This window comes from Phlebotomus papatasi, chromosome 1 (genome assembly GCF_024763615.1).
Source record: "Phlebotomus papatasi isolate M1 chromosome 1, Ppap_2.1, whole genome shotgun sequence".
NCBI lineage: Eukaryota > Metazoa > Arthropoda > Insecta > Diptera > Psychodidae > Phlebotomus > Phlebotomus papatasi.
In genome coordinates, this window is record NC_077222.1 from 84,278,770 (window position 1) to 84,299,058 (window position 20,289).

Genomic DNA, 20,289 nt, shown 5'->3' on the forward strand with positions numbered 1-20,289 from the left:
TTTTTTGACTTTATTGGATTATAATTATCCTAGAAAATATGGTTTTAGAACTTTTTTTCGCATATTAAAGGGTTTAACCGTTAGAGGGTTAACAAATTGGGAAAAAATACAGCAGTTAAAAAAATATAAACTATGCAAAGTAGATAGATAGATACGTAAATAAATTCTGATAAAATAATAGATAGTGATTCTATTATTTTGACAGCCACTGCATGCTTAGCAACTTAGATAAAAATTTTTCATGGTGAAAGAAAGTTAATGAAGATATGCTGTTTTTTATTAAGTCTTTTTAATCCGCGTAAAATTAAAATTGGTCCAAATAAAATTGGATAAAATTATATTATTTCCCTAAAAACAGAGGATTTTTAAAATTTATCTTTAAAGAATTACCCACATGTAATAAATTCTAATAATATTTTATTGACAAAGTTCTCTGATTTGGAACAGTTTTGAATGCTTTAATTTAGAATAAATAAATAATTTTTTTAGTTTTTTCTTCTTTTAATCAATTAAACACAATATTGGCTAATTTTTTCTTAACCATTTGTCTATAACGTTGTAGGGGGAAGTAGGGCACCTTTGAAATAGGGCATTTTCTTCTATTTTTAAATAGAATTGGGCCTTATATTAATGCAATTTAGTTTCATAATTATTTAGTGGAGCTAACTTATATCATGAAAAAGTCCATTTCCTTTTGAAAATAGGAAAATAAATCCCTATTTCACAGGTGCTCTAATTCTAAAAATCTCCACTTCTCCATAGCCATATATTTTTTTTTAATTTTTGCACAAAAATTTGATGGCTAGTGTTATTTTTGCTTATATACAATCAATTTCATTTCATTTCATTGCAAGTCATGAGTTTTATTTTGAATTTAATTGTAAATACCTTCATCAATTCCGTTTATGATTTAGGAAAATTTTTTTCGATAAGAATTTATTTTTGGAATATTGAAAAAGTGGTAATTAAGTTATATTTTTGTTCTAGTTAAATGTTCATTGTTCATTTTGTAAGGTCTTACTTTGTTTCAAGTCAATGTTATTATAGGTATATATATATATATTTTTGTGATGATAACATTTCCGTATAATATTGCTATTTTCAGGTTTTCCGCATGCTCTCCCCACATTTAGATCCATTTAGGCGTCAATTTCGCCGTGATTTAACGGAATGGATGTCAATAGACCCCATCAAGACAATAGTAACAATCAATCAGTTAGTTACTGTAGTAATTCTGGTGTTGGTAAAATTAACGGCGGAAAGTATCTACAACAGCAAAGTTCAGTTAGCAATAATCGAAGCAGCAGATATGGTGGTATTGGATTGTCGGCAGGTGGAAAAGGTGGAGGAGGAGCTGCCAATGGTGGTGATGAAAAGTATAGGGGTGGATATGGAGCAGCAGCAGCAGAAACGGGAGTTGCTGGAGGTATTTCCAGCAGTGGATCACAATGTGAGAGTGTAAACAAATTGGCGTCAAGTAGTAGTGTGGGAAGTGGTGCAATTGATGATCCAGAAACTAGAGATCCTCCATCGAGTGAAGAAAGTGAAATTGCTACGGGGATCAGTGATTGTGGCACTGTTAAGTTGGAGGATGGTGTAAGTGTATTCAGTGAGGGTAATTGTCCGGTGGGGCGTGGTAGTAAGAGTGATGGTAGTCAGGAGACTACCATTGATGTGAGTGATGAAAAATGTGAAGAAATTAAGCCATTGCTCATTTTTGATCATCATCATCATCATCATCATGCGGAAAAATATCCAAGGAAGGCACCCAAGAGTATTGTAAAATCACCATCTACGCAGAGTTTCAAGGCTGAATCATTTTATAGGAAGTACCGTGAGAAGCCAAGATTGAGTCTACAGTGTAGTGGTGGCGTTGGTGATGGTGAAGATGTTGAACGTCCGGTGTTGCATGTGCAATTCCTTCAGGAAAAAGGCAAGAATGGATCAAATGGTAAAATTGTGAGTGAAACAGGTGATAATGAGACGAGAAATGGTGGCTGTGGTAGTCCAATTGGAAGTATAACATCACGTACTTCAGCTTCAAGTAGTTCTAGTTCATCCGATGAGGAAAATAGTTCCCTAGGGCAGTATGCTGAGGCAAGGGCACCAGATGGTGGTTGGGGTTGGGTGGTAGTAGCAGCAGCTTTTATGGTGAATCTCATAGCAGATGGCATAACATTTAGTTTTGGTGTTATTTTTGTTGAATTTCTCAACTATTTTCGCGAGGGAAAGGCCAAAACGGCCTGGATTGGATCCCTGTTTATGGCAATGCCTCTGCTGTCTGGACCAATAGCTTCTTTTCTCACCGATCGCTATGGATGCCGTCGTGTCACTGTAGTCGGCTCCATCCTAGCCGCCACGGGATTCATGATATCAGCCTTTTCCACGTCAATGGAAATGCTTTTTTTCACATTTGGAATCCTGGCGGGTTTTGGATTGAGTCTGTGCTACGTGGCCGCGGTGGTCATAGTGGCCTACTATTTTGACAAGAGACGCTCTTTTGCCACAGGGCTATCAGTTTGTGGTAGTGGCATTGGTACATTCATCTTTGCACCACTGACTCAGGTTCTCCTGGAGGAGTACGGATGGCGAGGAACGACACTTATTCTCGCAGGAGTCTTTCTCAATATGACAGTTTGTGGTATGTTGATGCGGGATCTCGAATGGACAACACATCGGGCTAAGAAATCACGTGAAAAGGAGAAATTGAGACGAAGTAAAATGGGCATTTCGGCTGATTCAATGAGTAACAGTACAAATACCGGTGGAACAGCTAGCAATCATCAACATGGATCAGGTTCGGGAACTCATGAACCTGAAGATGATTTCTATGGTGATTCACTGCGATATGTAGATGGAAAGTTGGTTGATTGTGAGGATACTCGACAATTTAGTTCACTTATAGCATTGCCCACATTTGTGAGGACAGGCGAAAAAGTGCCACCGGAAGTACTAGAATTGCTGTCAACTCACAAAAATGCCATTTTCATGCACAATTACCAGGGAATGTTGCATTCACGGAGTTTCAGTGAACCACTATCGACGGCATTGTCTCCCGAAGGGGCTCTAAGTCCATCAAATCCCGATCACAGTCCCAACACCAATATAACCAGGCATCAATCGCGCAAGCAACGTCTCCAGGGAAATGAACAAGAACTTCTGGCCATCCTCAAAAGGGGCAATCATCAGAATCGCGATGTAAGTTTCAATTTCATATATATATTTTTTTTAATTTGTCTTTACTTTTTGAGTACCGTCGTTGCGGGTGACTTTGTACGTTTTTTCGCTGTTTTTCAACTTTGTCCTCTAAAAGTGGATAGTTAAAATCAGGGGCGTAGGAACAAAATTTGGTCACGGGGGGGCCAAACTTTTACTTTTCGATTTTTTAAACTCATCCTTAAAGGCCTCTACACACTAGAGAAATTTATGTCCATATTAAAGAGTTTTTCCTACGCAAGCGTAGGGAATTTGCTTCAATATGGACATAAATTTCTCCAGTGTGTAGTGTAGATGCCATAAGGGGGAGTGTAAATTATAAGATCTAAAGTTGTTTATATTTTTTTATTGTTTAAGTCGATAGATAAACTATCTTAGAATATACCATAAATTAATATTTCAGAAACTTATTCGAAGTACATTCGAAGTAACAGAGCCGAAAGTAAATGAGCGCCGATCAGAATAGCATGCGCTAGAGCGTACATCCAAAAATTTGAGGCGCGTGTTTTCTCCACTTCTCATTTTTAAATTTTTGTCGAATTTGCGGGAAAGATTAAGAAGAAAATTATAGACCAAATGAAATGAATAAAGGCTTATTCTCTTCAGCAGTAAATTCTCTTCTAGTTGTACTAAAAGAATTGATTTTTCTTCATTTTCTATTTCTTATTCAAAAAATTCTTCATTTTTTTTAGAGCATGTGAAAGTCAAAATTTTGTCCCAAAATCGTACCTATTTTCAAAAACCTTGAAAAAAAGTTCCGATTTAACAATTTTCTTCGGGTTTTCTTAGTTTAACTATGAAATACACTAATGGAAATTGATTTTTTTCTCAGATAAAAATTACGAACTGCAGATTTTCCTGAAATAAGAGAGTAGTGCGACGAGGCACTCAAGAAAAATTCTAGAATCTTGACCGTTTCCTTCTCCTCCAAAGAAAACTGCCGAAAAACAGCTAAGTTTTGGCCTTCTAATTGACACTCCCCCCTTAATTCACAATGCATAAGGGGGTGTCTAAATTAGGAGACCAAAAATTAACTGTTTTCTTTTTTTAGTTTTACGCGATTTTTCATACGAGAAGGACACGATCAAATCTTTATTTTTTTCGAAAAAAAAAAATTACAAAATGGCTGTCTAAAGTACTTCACTAGAGCGTTTTATCGCAGCACTCCCTAATTAACGTGAAATGTGTATCTGATAATTCTTATATGAAGAAAAATTAAAATAATTTTCAATTTTCATAAGTTTGTTTCTTAAACCAAAAGAGCTAGAAAAAATCTTGAAATCGCGTGCTTCAAATTTTTTGATGTTTGCTCAAGTGCATGCAGATTTACTCAACAGTCTTTAGCTTTCGTCTCTGTATTTTCGAAAATATAATCATTTTTATTAGACATAAGGTTTCAAAAATCGTTTTTAATAAAAACAACGAAACCAAGAGGCTTTCATAAATATTTAAGGGTTGATCCTGCCCCACCCCGTTGTTACGCCCCTGGTTAAGATGAAGGAAGGAGGGTTAATGGGTAAAATTATTTGTATTCATTTGTTAATGAATGGATTTTGTGCCACTAGAATTATTTTTATAAAATTTTACTATGTTAAAAAAAATCAAGAAAAAAGTCTTGCACTTGGGATAAGGTGCGGTTCACTGCACTTTTTAATAAATACAAAAAAATCAACAATTTCTGATAATAAACGACAATGAAGATCTTCACATCTAAGGGTAACATGCACAAAACCTACAAGATGATTTGACGTTTCTGTCCGTCATTTTGAATAACTATCAAAACTTAAAACTTGTCATATTAGGCTGAAATTTTAGTATGTTGTAGCTAATGTCAAGACCTTTTCAAAACGTATTTATGTTCTAGTCTACATTAAGCCTCTACCTAGATGCAGAGGCTCAAAGTTTAAAATTTTGTAATCCTCATATTTTGGCAGTCTTTATTTTTTAATCTTCAATATGTGAAACTAAACGAAATGCCTCAGTAACCAGTAAAAATGGTCGAGACTTTTATTTTATATATTTATTTATTCTAACAAAATTTAAAAAAAAATAAACGAAAAGTGCATTTATTTATTTATTTTTTTATTTTTCATCTTTGCGAAAACAGTTTTTCAGATCCTCAAATAATACGATGTTATAAACAAAAACATTACTTTTTTTCTGTTTGTTTGTTTTATCTCATTGTTTAACGATAGCGCTGTCTTTTTTATGATGGTTTTGATAAAAGAAGCACCCTGTAGTTCTGTATTCATGAAAATGTCAAAATTTTGAACTTGGGGCCCCTCGCTGAGACAATCGCTTAACGTAGATCGGATTTTATATATGTTCTGAAAAGGCCTTGACATCAGCTAGAACATACTAAAATTTCAGCTCAATCGGATGAGATTTTTGTGTCGACAGTTATTCAAAATGGCGGACAGAAACGTCCAATCAAGATGGCTACCATACCATCTTGTAGATCTCGGTCATTTTATCTTAAGATCCCAAAAAATTGGAAAATTTTTAGCCAAATACTTCTATAATAAAGCTTTAGAAAGACTATTAAGGGAGACCGGGGAGGTTTGGGACAGGGGTAGTATCGGACGAAGCGATTTTTTCATTAATTAATGAAATAAATGGGATTTAACCACTACTCAATCGTAGGCAACAATAAAATATATATTGACTAAAAGAATGGATATCCTCAGTTCTATTGCTTAAATTCTATGAATATTTTTTAAAAATTGATAAAAATTGTATATTTTGACGTCTCAGTTTTCCTCTTTGTATTTTATATCAGCTATATATAATTAAAACTTTTCTATCTCATTAGCTAGCATTGTAATTTGGGAACATATTTTTATCAAAGTTTCCGTGATCATACACTCTTGGTTTTTCCTGAAAGGTTTTAAATACTAAAACTACACGCCGGGATGTTTGGGATACCTGAACGGGGATGAATGGGACCTTGATTTTTGACAAGATTGTAAGTTGCGCACAAATCGTTACTTTCAAAATGGAGAGTAATTCCCAATTTCTACTGGAAACCTCCTTCATGTGAAAACTTCAGCAGTAGATTAAACATTTTTATTTCTGTTAGAAATATTTTTAATCTAGTACTTAAAATTAATTAACATGCTACAATAATGCAAATTATGCGAGAAAAAATGCGTCCCAAACATCCCCTTTTGCGTCCCATACTGCCCCAAATCGGGGAGGTTTGGGACAAAGCGTCAAGTTAAATGTTTAATCTTCTCCAAGAAAAGTCAGTTGTTTTCCAAGTTCTATCGAGTACTTTTTATAAAGTCAATACCCATAAGTATCCTATAGACCGTATGAAATTGTAATACATTATCGTGATTTTTTGGAAAGTGTCTAAAACCTCCCCGGTCTCCCCTAGTATTAAAAAAAAAACTTACGCTTTTAAATTTTTCTCATTGATAGCTCTCGGGAACCTATGTAAACTTCCTAATTTTTAAGGGATCCCAGTAAAGAATATGAAAATAAATAGTAATATTAAAGTTTTTAGCTCTCCCTAAAATATTCTTCAGGCAACATTAATTTTGACTAATTTAATTTAAAATATTTGTAAAGTATAGTGAGTGTTTCCAGTACAATTTGAACCAGAATCCGTTGTCTATTTTAAGATTTTCTGAAGAATTTTTTATTCAAAAAATATTTGATGAAGAATGACCACTTGATCCAGAATGGTCAGTAAAGTGTCTCAGATGGAAAGGAATATTTGTAAAATAAAATAAAAGTCTCATAAAATGACACATTTTTCTAAAATATCTTAGGGAGAGAGACTAACCATGACTGGGTCAGGGTACGGGCAATCTGCCACACACTTGTTGAATTCGAGATTTGTTTTAGAGTTATTGGTGCGAAAATCACGTAGTAACTTAAGTTGAGATGGGTACTTCTGAGGAAAAATTGGCAAAAATATTAAAAAGATAATTTTAAAGATTTATCAATGTTTCCTGGAAAAAATTTACCGTTTTAGGATTTTTAATTTTTAATCCTTTTAAGTAGATAGAGAAAGAAAATGTGGAGTAATATTTAGAAGTTTGCGAAAAATTATATTAAAAGGGCGATTTAAAGTTTTAAAGCCTTAAGATCTAAAAGAACCAACACTGAGAGAAATCCGAAAAAGTTAAAATAACATTCCGGAAATGTTAATTTTACGCTGCAGTATTGATCCAAAATCGGTGTAAATATTACCCATTTCAGGTTATTAGGGGTTAAAGTTACCCATTTTCATGTTAATTTTACCCTTAAAAAGGTGTAAAATTAACATTAAAAAATGTTGATATATTTTTACACCTAAAAGTGTTAAAGTTCTGAGGAAAAAAGTTAATCGCACCCTCTTTTTTTCTCAGTGAAGGGATATGCTCTGAGAGAATCTGAAAGAAATTTTAAATCCCATTGAGGACAAACGGTTGAAAATTACTAAAATGAATAACTTAAATTTAAAACTTTTCTACAAAAATAACTTTTTAAATGAAGTAAAAGTCCTTTGCGGTGGAAGGTTGTTCAAATGTCAAATGTTTCTCCAAATTTTGATTGCAGAAACCAACAATGGCATATTTGAAAGACCTCCGAATGCACCGTCATTCACTAACGTATCGTGGGGCCATGCTCAATATAAACCGCTATCGATTGCGAGCATCATCGTGTCCGGACATCTATAGAAATTCAATGACGACGATCGCCAAGGAGAAGACCCAGTGGTATCATGGAATAAGTGAATTTAAGAATCTTTTTGTCGATATTCTCGACTTTTCCCATTTCACCGATATTCGCTTCCTACTTTTTGCCGTATCGAATTTTCTTCTGTACACATGGTATGATGTGCCGTACGTGTATCTGGCTGACAATGCCATTGGAATTGGATTTTCAGAGACGGATGCGTCTGTTCTAATATCAATCATTGGCATTGTCAACATGTTTGGTGAGATATGCCTCGGGTGGATTGGGGACAGAAAGTGGGTGAATCCAACATTGGTCTATGCACTGTGTATGGTGCTGTGTGGAGCAGTTGTTGGACTTGTGCCACTTCTCCGGAGTTATCAGGCACTCTCGGCCATTTCTGGGGCCTTTGGACTCTTTATAGCAGCTAATTATTCACTTACCAGTATTATTCTGGTGGAATTGATCACCTTAGAGCGATTCACAAATGCATATGGGCTACTGTTGCTAGTTCAGGGAATTGCTAATCTTGTTGGTCCACCACTAGCAGGTTAGTTAAATTGTTCTTTGGGCAAAAAAAATCTGTTTTTTTTTGTGAACTGATGCATATGTTTTTTAATTGGATTTAGGATGGATTTTTGATATAACTGGAACATATGAGTGGTCTTTCTACTTGGCTGGATTTTTCATTGCAATATCGGGCGGAATGCTTGTGATTCTTCCAGCTTTGGGGAAGTACAGAAGATACAGGGCTCTGAAGAGACAAAATTCGGAAAGTAAAAATGAAGTACCATCCAATTCAACGGTAAGTACGTCAATTTAATTTTAGCATTTACTATACTGTAACTTTTCTCAATTACATATTTTCGAGGGAAGTTGTATTTGATTTCCTGGGTGAGCTAAGTACAAAAGTATCACGTCTCAGTAAAGATTTGTGGCCAAATAATTATTTTTTATTAAATTTTTAATTTTTTAACTATTATAACGCCATTAAAGCAATTTGCTACCGACAATCATTAACGAGATTAATAAAAATCTCGCCAAATAAAATATTTACCACGACCTTCGTATGAAATTGTAAAAAAAGATAGACTCAGGCTGAATTTAAAGGCTTAGGTACCTAAAGGAAATTCATGCAAAGAACCTTTAATCCCTGATACTAAGCTCTAAGTTGAGTTGATTCTTTACTGCCAAATTTTACGGACCAAAAAGTTTTTGGGGCTTTACGGAGAGAGTTTATGGATCTCTCTTACCGTTTTTCACTTCTTCAAAATTGGTAAAGTGCTGCTTAGTAAAATAAACCAGAATAAAAACCAGAATCAACCAGAAGGTGATAGGAACATACTAAATCTGAAGAAAACATCGGGCGTAGTTAACACATTTTATTTTAAATTTCGATTTTGTCCTGAACTAAAGAACTGCAATACCACGGATCGTTGTCGTGCAGTAATTCGCTCGTGTCTTTGACCAATTTTGATTGGTTTTCGACCAATACGTGATCTAAATAGACCAGTAGTAGTACCTATTAATAATATCTCTTGGTTTAAACAACTCGTACCAAATGCTCAACATTGTCTTCTAAATTGATTTAGTTGTGCTTTTGATTTCGATGCTTTCACTGAGAGAAATCGGAAAAAGTTAAAATAACATTCCGGAAATGTTAATTTTACCCTGCAGTATTGATCCAAAATCGGTGTAAATATTACCCTTTTTAGGTGTATTAGGGGTTAAAGGTACCCTTTTTCATGTTAATTTTACCCTTAAAAAAGGTGTAAAATTAACATTAAAAAATGTTGATATATTTTTACACTTAAAAGGTGTTGTAGTTCAGAGAAAGAAAAGGGTAATCGCACCCTCTTTTTTTCTCAGTGTATTTATTTAATCTCACAGATATACATTTTTCAATACTATCGATTCGATCATAAGATATTTACTATTAACAAAAAACATTCTGTAAAACCATTCCTTAATCTCCAACGTTTCTCCAAACGTACGACTTACTTTGGGACAGAGAGATTACTTTTTTTTAAAGATTATTTCCCCTCTCATTGTAGGCGGAAACGTTTATTTTTTAAAGGCTTTTTTGACTAAAACTGCTTCCAATGTGTGAAGGCCTCTGCACATTCGAAGCAAGCTTCATTAAAAATGCATTTTTGACAGAATTTTGACGTTTCCACCTACAGCGGTGCATACAATTTCCTTTAAAAAAGCAATTTTCGACAAAAATTGCTCCCAATGTGTAGACGACTTAAAGGCGTGGCTATAATTTTGTCATTTGAGTGAGTATGTCAGACTTGGTTAAATTCACGTAGTGAGGATCAGATTTTCATATTTGGGTCAGTACGACAATAAGACATTACACTTTTTAAAATTTAATCAGTAGGAATAGTTTTTTGTTACTTATATTGGTCGAAATGCCCACTTGGGCTACTTCTGAAAACATTCCAGAATACAAAAAGAAACTAACACGGCTAGTGATGTTTAAGGTTGAACCCTTTATCTGTTATATATTTATTTATATTTATCAGATGAAAAAATCTAAAAAAAATATTTATTGATTAATGATTTGGTATTTTTTGAATACATAGAGCCAGAGCCTATTTATACCGCTGTATTAGATTGAGATTAAACTGTCCTAAAATCGTATTTTGTGACAATTAATCTCAATCTAATGCGGGGGTGTAAATGGTTTAAATGAAACCGTTTATATTGCCGCCTCAGATTGAGTCTAAATTGTCCCAAAACCCGATTTTGGGACAATTCAATCTCAATCCAATACGGTGGGTGATGTAAATGGCTTCTAGGTAAATTTATATCGGATCTCCCAACATTTGATTTTGGTCGAAATAGGCTTCAAAGCCTAAGACCTTAGTAGGGGGGGGGGGAGGAGGAACAAAAAAAAACAAAAAGGAATTATGAAACTATTTTTAAAATACAAAAGAAAACCTTATAAAAAATCAAAGTTTAATGAACTTTTTTTTCTTTTATTTAGTGCTTAGTTTTATACATATTTCAATATATTTTTTTAGAGGGCAAGCCTTATCTTTCATAGGTAGAATGCAATTCTATTTAACCCTTTAAGGACGAGAAGCTTTCTGCTGAGCGAAATTAAACGAAATCAAGTTTCCCTCGATATTTTAGCCTAAATAAGAGATTTACGGTTAAAAAGAAATTTTCCCATCCCTAGGAGTCCTGGAAAACTATGGGTCATATATGACCCAATCGTCCTTAAAGGTAAAAAAGCACAAAATTTTCCAGATGACTAGTTTACTCGTTTGCTCTTTTATTTTTTTTTACTTTTTTCCATTTTTGAAGTCATTTACAAGAGTAAAAAGTTATGAATTTACAACATTTACGTAGAAGTATCTTATAAATTATCAAAATATTATCTGCTTCAGTCAGTATTGCACTGGGAAATCTCAGCTTATTGATATATCACACAATCTAACCTCAAATCTTCGAAACTTCACTCTAGAGACAAATTCGGTGTTTTTTACCTTTAAGGACGATTGGGTCATATATGACCCATGAAAATTATGAAGCTTTCCTGAAAATACCAATAAACTATAATTTTTACTTTGTTCAGAAATATTATGTATAGTTATTATAGTTTCTAGTCCCAAGAGGTTTTTGCTTAAAAAAATTAGAAATATTAAAAATATTAAAATTCAAGCACCAACGTGAAAATTTGAAATTTCGTGAAAATTCGTTATTTTTGAGCTCAAATATTTTTTATAAAGCAAATAGCTGGAGATTTGCAAAAAAATATCCTAGATTCCTACATCTTTCTACTTCGTGATTATGTACAAACATTAGATAGAAATAACTTCAGGTAGTCAGGAAAAATTATTTTCTCTATGGGTCACGGGTGACCCAGTTGTCCTTAAAGGGTTAAGGTAGTTCATTGTGACAGTACCCCATTTAGCTTGGCCATAACTCTTTAAGAGTACGCAACTTCAAATTATTTCAGATCAGATTTTCCTCAAGAAATCAAATACAATATCCCTGAAAATATGCTCTTTTCTGCAAAGTTACAGTATTGTAAAAGATATTCGTTATATTTTATAATAACTTTAAGTGAGTATTGCAATTAAATGAAATATTTAATTAGGATTGTCCTTCGGATAAATCGAATGGAACAACTATCATAAGTGACTGTTTTCGTAAAGACTCGGGCAAAGGTAATGGGAAAATTAATCACGTTTAGGTTTATTTTGGAGCAGGCATCAGTGGAATACAATTACAACATGTTATTGCAATTTTAAGAAAAAAAAGTTTTTACCGTGTGTATTCCCAGTGTACAGAAATTACTCAAAAAGAAAAAAAAAACAAAAAATAGAGTAAATTAGTATTGAAAATGATTCATTACAAGAAAAATAAATTTTTCTGACATCTTTAGTCCAAGAAAGATACTTTTCAGAGGATCACAAAAAAAACTGCAGTGATTATTGAAATGTCCTGATTTAGTGAATTTTAATCTCTTTCAATTAAAAAAAAAACTTAGTGTGTTTCATGAAAGGAACGAGTTAAAATCTTTCTATGAAATCTTTACTGTTGATATTTCCATTAATTGCGGATAAAAGACGAACATTATTAAAGAGAAAAAACAAAGAACTTTTCCTATTGCTAATTAAAATATATTGAAGCATTTGACTAAAAATAAAATTGGAAGATTTATAATCTTACTGAAAAAATAATGTTATTTGCAAAGGCAAAAAATGTAAAGTTACAATTAGAAGAGGAAACTCAAAGATAACTCGTTCGAATTATTCTAATGATCTAAAAAAAAAACAAAGAATTAAAAAAAAGAAATAGAAACAAATAATGAAAATCATCCTTATTAGATATCCCGAAAACTAATTCTTTTCTTTGTATATTTTTTTTTACTTTTATCTATTGTATGTATTGTAGAATAATTCTGTAATTTATCAACTGTGATCATAAATAGTGGGTGGTAAATATGAGATAAAATTGACGATGTGAATTTTTGGCGATTTCGTGGGAAAATGAATTTGATTTTTGTGTAAAATAAAAGTTCAATTGGATGTGAGATAGAAAGAAAAAAAAATATTTTTATAGAAGTGAGATAAAAGAAAAATTATAGCCCAAATCATCCTTTTGAAGTAATATTTCTAAAAACAAAAAAAAAAGAAAAACAAAGAGATAATATTTGCATAAACCACAAAAAAAAAAGTAAAATATAAATTCTAGAGTTAATAGCACAATTTCTTGCAATAAATATCGATGAGTATGAAGGATTTTACATTAAAATATACGTATATATATTTAATATTAATATAAGGACATGATATATTGGATGTGTCTTTCACAACAAACAAAAAAAAAATGGTATGAAAAATAGCGTGGAAATATGATAGTGTTTTGTTTCTTTTTATAAGAAGAAATTTAAGAATGGAAATTCACAGTGAAAATCGAGAAGAAGTCTGACAAAGAATCAAGATTTTGCTAAAGTTCATTTTGTGCTAAATTAGAATTATATTTAGATTTTAGATATTTGCGATAATTCGCGTAAAAAAAAAGAAATATTTTTTCAATGGCGATCCTTTCATTACTACAGAAGTAAAAAAAAAATTATTAACGAATCACTATTATTATTCTAACTGAAAAATAAGTACATATGTAATAAAATACGCATCATAATATTGATGATCGTAAATAATAATATACCACTTAGTAAAATTGAAAAAGCGAAAATTTAGTTTCTTAAAATATTTTGTATAAAGATATTTTACTTGATGTTTTACTTGTGAGGATTTGAAGATTTCAATTGACAAAAACAAAAAAGAAAATCAAGATCGATGGAAATTGCATGTCGTTATCTAAAGCGATTAATGAGAAAGTATTTTTTTCTAAAAAAAAATAATAGAAATAGAACACTGAGAGATCTATTTTTCTCAATTTTATTTCAATTCCTTTCAATGAAGATCTTGAAAAAAAATTCTACAAATTCATAGTTGATTATAAATTCAACTGACTTCTAAAAAAAGTATATTATGAAAATACAATTTTTAGCTAAAATAAACTTACACTTTGAAATAAAAAAAAAGAAAGAAGAAAGTGGTGAAAAAATACACATGTATAATTGAGAAATATCTCACACTGAAATAAAATTAATAATGTTTAAGTAGCGAAATCTCTGATTCATAATAAACCAGATATAAAAAAACTAATGTCTAACGAAAATTCCCTTATTTTGCTGTTGTTGTAAAATTTGGCTGCCACTCTGAGTCATAACTTTCGTATTTTGATGGTATAAATGGGTCAAAGGTGGAATCTTGTGTTTTGTTGGCAAAAATACAATGTCTGAGTGAATTTAGGGTGGAATTTTTCTATGAGGGATGAATAGGAGGGTTTACAAGTTGTACTTGACTGGGAAACCTTGCACTATGCTTGTTTAATAGTAAGTTGTTGTGACTACGGTAAATCACAGCTATTGCGTATTTGACAAAGGTAAATTCTTCAGGTGCTGCTTGGATAACAAGATTGTTATAGCTTCTAAACATCTAAACCTTTTTGGTTAGTATAATTTCATTTCAAAAAAATTAGGGTAAGTGTGCCAAATTTCGGCATAGTTGCATGCAACTGTCAAAGTCTCAAGTTTGAAATGTAATATTTTAAATACAAATTGATTTTTTTTATTCTTTCTTCTGAAAGAGTGCTGCTTGGCACCTTGTAAAGAGTTTACCGCCTTTATTTACTAAAATCATTCTTAAAACATTTTAAAATGAATAAAAATATAGACATAGCTTTGGTACCTCATTTCGGCCACCTTCATTCTCATAGTTCCTTGCCCTTCGGGAATTCTTCCAATGCCTTTTTCACGTCATCTCGTTTGTCGAAGCTACATTTTTTGTTATTGTTTTGCATTGTATAATCTCTAGAGTACGTAAATCTAAAAGTTCATGGAAATTCGAGGAACAAAAAAGGTGGCCGAAATTGTAAGCTGTCCGGAATTTGGCACACTTACTCTAAGCCATTAAAACGAAGAATTTTGAGCAGTAAAAATGGTCAGTAAAACAAGTCTAATATCTGTTCCTGATATAATTTTATTAGGCCTTTAATTAATATATTGCAATTATTTTGCAAAGTTTTTTAACCTTATACCCTAGACAGACTTATGGCTTAAGCCTAGACCATATCTCCTCACTTCAGTCATATATTTGTTTAGCTGCAATCTACCATGTCTTTTGAGAACGAGAGCAGTGCTGATCTTTGGATGTCCTGGATGCATGTCGTGTCTTCTGGTTAGGTGGGGTTCAGCCAGAGTTCGAGGACTCATAGTTCCTAAAGTTCAAGGTGACTGCATCTATCGATCACTTTTCGTAAAGGCGTCTTGTTTAATTCTCTTCCGAGTGGTTACCATATTTCTGCGTCTGCTAATCGTAATTTCTTTCTTCAGGCTGGATCCTAGAAGCAATTAATTTGTTTCTTAAACATTCCTGATTTTGAATTTTTGCCATTCATTCTTTCTATGTTTTTCTTTTTGCTGCCAAAGGACAATGGGCAGAAATGTATGGGAGCTGGTCCAACCCTTCGCCAGAGATGGGACTAGGACCATTTTGTAGGTATTGGTGTATGACTTAAAAATTACCGACACCCAAGTCAAAAAGGACTATCAATCCTTGGGAAATTAACGATATCCTTCTGAAAATTCACAACTTTTGACAATTTATTACTCGAAAACGGCTTAACTGATCGTAATGAAATACGGGTCAAAGTCGACATAAGACTTGAGCTTTAAATAAATATTTTCAGATTCCCAAAATAAGAAAGCTTATTTTGTTTAATGGCAAATCAAAGGTATTTTCGGAGTCATTGGTGTATCTTGAAGATCTTGAACATATCACCCAAAGAAACTTATAGTCCATCACGTCAACATTTTCAGATATTTTAAAATAAGACTTTTTAAGAAATGGGTAGAACTATTGTTATGAAACTTGCTTTTTTTTAAAAGAGAACTGAACTCAAGGAACATTTTCCTAAAAGAAACCGTATCCCTATCCCTCCATTTTTCTTGTATCCAAATTTTTCCTCAAATATCCTCGAATATAACTTTAATTCCGTTAAAAGTATTGCCTCGATTGCATCCTTTTGTCGTCTTTAGAGAAATATTCTCCTTAAAAAAGAAACTAGAATTGCTGAAGTTCATAGGGTTGGAAAGGTACCGTTACTAAAGAATTTTAACAAAAGGTTCTGATTCTGAGTACAATTAATTAAAACATTTTTTTCTGAATTTATTACTCAAAGTATTTAAATAACGATATCTTTTAGGACCCTGCGATCTTTACAGGTTTTAACCTTTTTTTTTTCAAGCAGAATATCACTGCATAAGAAACATTTCTCTAGATACAATCTTTTTTTTTATGAATTTGAAGGATGGTAAAAGATTTATAAGGAAGATCTGGAAAATTACAGGAGAAAATGAAGAGATAGAGATATGGTTTGTTCCAGGGAAATTTTCTTTGAGTCCTTATTTACAAATTAATCTTAAAAAGGACCAATATACGATTAACCGTTATTGTATAAAAAGAGTTTTGCAAAAAAAATCATTACAATTCTTATACATATGTTTTATGCTTTAGTGCTTTTTCTACATACTTTTGGGATTGGTCCCGGTACAAAAGTTGTAACCTTTGCCAATACCTATTCGATGGTATATAGGTCTCATTCGTGGCGAAAGGTTGGACCGTTTTGCTCATTGTCCTTTTTATTACAATTGTAAGAGGAATAATCCTATTTTTTGTGATAAAATAAACTAATAAAAATAATTTAAAAAAAATATAGTCTAATCGTTATTTTGAATATAAACGTTGAGCCGTAGGTCTGCCCAGCACTTTAACTGTGCTATATTCGTTTTTTTTATCTAGATTTTGTCTTATTAAAATGTTTTTTCTTTTTTTTTGTTCTCCTGCTTATCTCTTAAGAAAGGTATGAAGCCAAATAACTTATTTATTTAACCAAAAACCTATAAAGTATAAAACACTTTTACATACTGTCCTTCAATAAAAAGCTTTTCCATGTCATTTTGTGTTAAAGAGAAAATTAAAAGCCTGTGAATCATCTTGATTTTGAGCAGCTTCAATTTTTGCAATTTTTTTATTCATTTAAAAAAATGGTATAAAAACTTTTATGTTACTAAACCGGTGCCTAACTCTCATGTTCACAAAAATCATTAACTTCGTAAAACGTCTCATTTAAGTTCTGGAAACTAATTTCATAAAATTGCGTTAATTTGGAATGTGTTATTTTCATCAATTTCTGAGCCATTGCAGTTATCTATCGAAGTAATTGGAATAATTTACTAGTACTTTTATGATTATAAAGTATTTTGCATTAGATATGATTACTCAAAATCGAAAATTTGTGTCCATATTCCGGTTATTCCATGGGATTCCAAATGCGTGATTCTCTCAATTCGGTATTCTATGATTCTCAATTATTCCATTCTGTGATTCTGTTTATCCCCGATATCCTCGAATTTATCGAATTTCAGATGTTGCTAAATACGATCAAGATAATTTGTGAACAATAGGAAGAGCGACAATGTCGTTATGGAATAGGTTTATGAAATATCTAGCTATAGAAAGTTTTCCACATCAGGCCTCAAAATAATCAAAATAGGGTTGGAATTGAATTTTTGGAAGAAAGGTATTGAAACTCTAAAAACAACATTATCGGTTGATTCTTGATCAAAATTTCCCGCCATTTTCTTTAAGGAAAAGCCTTAATTAAATTCTTAATTTTAAACATGTAAAAAATATTTTTTTATCAGAATTTCCACTCGATTTTTTGTGGAGTGTTTTCGTCTTTGAAAATAAGTTGATATCATCAAAAACGACTTGAAAATTAATTTATTGTGAACTTTTAACCGAAGACCTATCTAAATCTTCTTAAGAAATAAAAAAAAAAAACGGAAGGTGTTGTTAATCCTTTTTCCTTAAAACATAAAAGCTAATATTTATTTTTAGAAATCAATTAAATCTGATTACGTGCTATCTGAACCATTTAAAATCATCAAAATCGGATTAAAATAAAATTGATTCTGATTTACAAGCAAATAAAGTTTAAAAGCTTTTTTGGTCTCTAAGAACATCGTTTTGGGATCCTCAAACTTAAAATGCAATTTCCAGGAACGGAAGGATACTCAGATACATGATGAAAAAGCTTTTGTACCTTTTGTCTAAATCCTCCAAAATCGCTTAAATCGGCACAGCGATTTTCTCGAAAAAGAGATTGTAAATTGATTCCTTTTTCCTTTTATTGATTTTTAATTAAGCTCAAAGTCTAATAATTAAGCTTTTTTTTATAATTTTTTGAGGATACTTTTGTTCTTTGAGTTCGAAGAAAAAAACGATTTCTTTTGGGGATAGTTGTCCAATTTTTCTCCCGTCTTGCTGAAATCCTGGCCGCATCCTTGACTCCAAATAGAGCCTCTTATCAGTCCTAAATAATGGGCACCTCAATCTATACAAAATATTGAACATAGGACAAAATGTATGGTGTCTCATAATTCACTATTTTGTTCTTGATATACCGGGGGTCCCTCTTAACCGCATTTGCTGACTGGGTTTTTTACCTTGTATCCGTCACGAGAGAAGTCGTATTTCTTTTGGAATGAGACATATTCTACAATTGTTTTTAGTTGAAAATTTGAAAAAATGTCTATTTATTAATCTTTTTTGGAAAATAAAAAAATCCATAGAAATCTGTAATGTACTATGGCTTATCATTATCTATCGCGGAATATTGATTAAGAATGAATATGCAATTTTATTTGATTCCAGTGATTCTCGAAGGAATATCATTTCAGATTCTATTAGAATCTTACGAGTGATTCCGTGGATTCTATAGATTCGAACGAAAAAATGTGTCGGTATTCCAAATTTGAGTAACCCCTTGTGAATTCTACGATTGTTCTGAGTGGTTCTGACAATTTTGCTTTGCTTTGCGTTTTGAAAGTACGGGAGATATTTCATGCAGGTTCATGGGTTTTTTTTAAGAAATTATTAAAAAGCAAATTATGGAATTATTTTAAGTTATCGGGCATTATAAAAAATAGTTCTAAAATTCTTTAATTAAATCCTCGCTTGATCAAATTGGATGATTGCATGAGTTCGTGGACCACTCAAAAATTTCAACTTTTTTTGAAATAATAATTTTATATAGTCGAGGATATAGTCTCCTTTGATCTTAACACTTGTCCTTCAAACTTATCAATTGCATTTTTAAGAGACTGATTTTTCTGCAAGCTTTTTTTGCACTTCTAACTATTCATTAGAAATTTGTACAAATGATAATCAGAAGACTCAAAGCTTTCAAAGCTGTCTCATCTATGTATTCTCATCTATGGTCATGAGATTTGGGTAATGACCGAAAGTATAAGATTGCGAGTACAAGCTGCCGCGAAAAGGTACCTACGACCGGTTAACCCTCTAAAACGGGTAAGACCGCCTCAGGGCGGTCATTCTATAAATCGCATTTACTGCGATAATATTACTTATTTGAAGTTAAAATATCTACAGTGGTCTCAGTTATAGTCTTACTAACTTATTTTCTGAAGCTGAACTCATTTTGACCTTTCGTTTGTTTACAATACAATCTTCAGTTTTGTGTGACAGGTCAGAGAAAAAACAACAAAATGTCGCTCGCGACATTTTGCGTTTTCAAGTGCAAAAAAGATTGTTTTAAAGTAATTTAACTGTAGAAAGAATCTTATTTCCTGAAAGATATGTTATTCTAGTTTGTATATTTCAATTGATAAGTGTGAAAAAACTAAAAGTGTGAGTTTTAGAAGAAAAAAAGGAAGACCGCCTGTGGGCGGTCTTATCGGTTTAGGTGTAAAATTTTCAAAAAATTACCGAATTTTTTATTTAATTGTTTTGCTTGCTCTATTAAAATATATTATTATTTTGCAATATATTAATTATGAAAAACAAATGAAATGACATGAAAACTGCCAAGAATGAGAAAAATGGTCGATTTCTGCGAATTAAGCGAAATTGATAAAGAAGCAGACTTCAACAGTGATGATGAATTCCCTAATTCGTCCTTTAATGCCCCAGATCGTGAAATAAAACCAGAAGATGAGCAATGTATTTCAAAGGACATTCAAATTATACAAAAAGGTGACGTTTTCATCCCTAGCCTGCGATCTATTAGATTTTAAAATCAGTCTAATTGAAACACCTTGAGCTTCATTAACGTCTAATTATAAAAATTATATACGTTTTTTTCCTAAAAATTATTATTTTTTAGATAATCATACAACATTCATCCATAAAAAACGTTTAAAATTCATTTATTTTACTATTTGTTCACTATTTTTCAATAAAAAAAAATTTCAGTCTTTATGCCTTAAACCGATATGACCGCCTGGAGGCGGTC

The 20,289-nt window shown here is 32.1% G+C and overlaps 1 protein-coding gene across 2 annotated transcripts in view; it reads left to right on the plus strand.

Annotated features, from left to right (window-relative positions):
* The window catches only part of LOC129810443 (uncharacterized), a 31,838-nt gene extending 17,806 nt beyond the window's left edge, over positions 1–14,032 (plus strand). For both annotated transcript variants that reach the window (XM_055860931.1, XM_055860932.1), the window contains exons 3-6: positions 1,106–3,198; positions 7,765–8,434; positions 8,514–8,689; positions 11,996–14,032. In XM_055860931.1, coding sequence (XP_055716906.1) covers positions 1,171–3,198; positions 7,765–8,434; positions 8,514–8,689; positions 11,996–12,091 — 2,970 coding nt within the window. In that variant the 5' untranslated portion in view covers positions 1,106–1,170 and the 3' untranslated portion in view covers positions 12,092–14,032. The remainder of the gene's footprint in view (positions 1–1,105; positions 3,199–7,764; positions 8,435–8,513; positions 8,690–11,995) is intronic.
* The last annotated feature ends 6,257 nt before the right edge of the window (positions 14,033–20,289 follow it).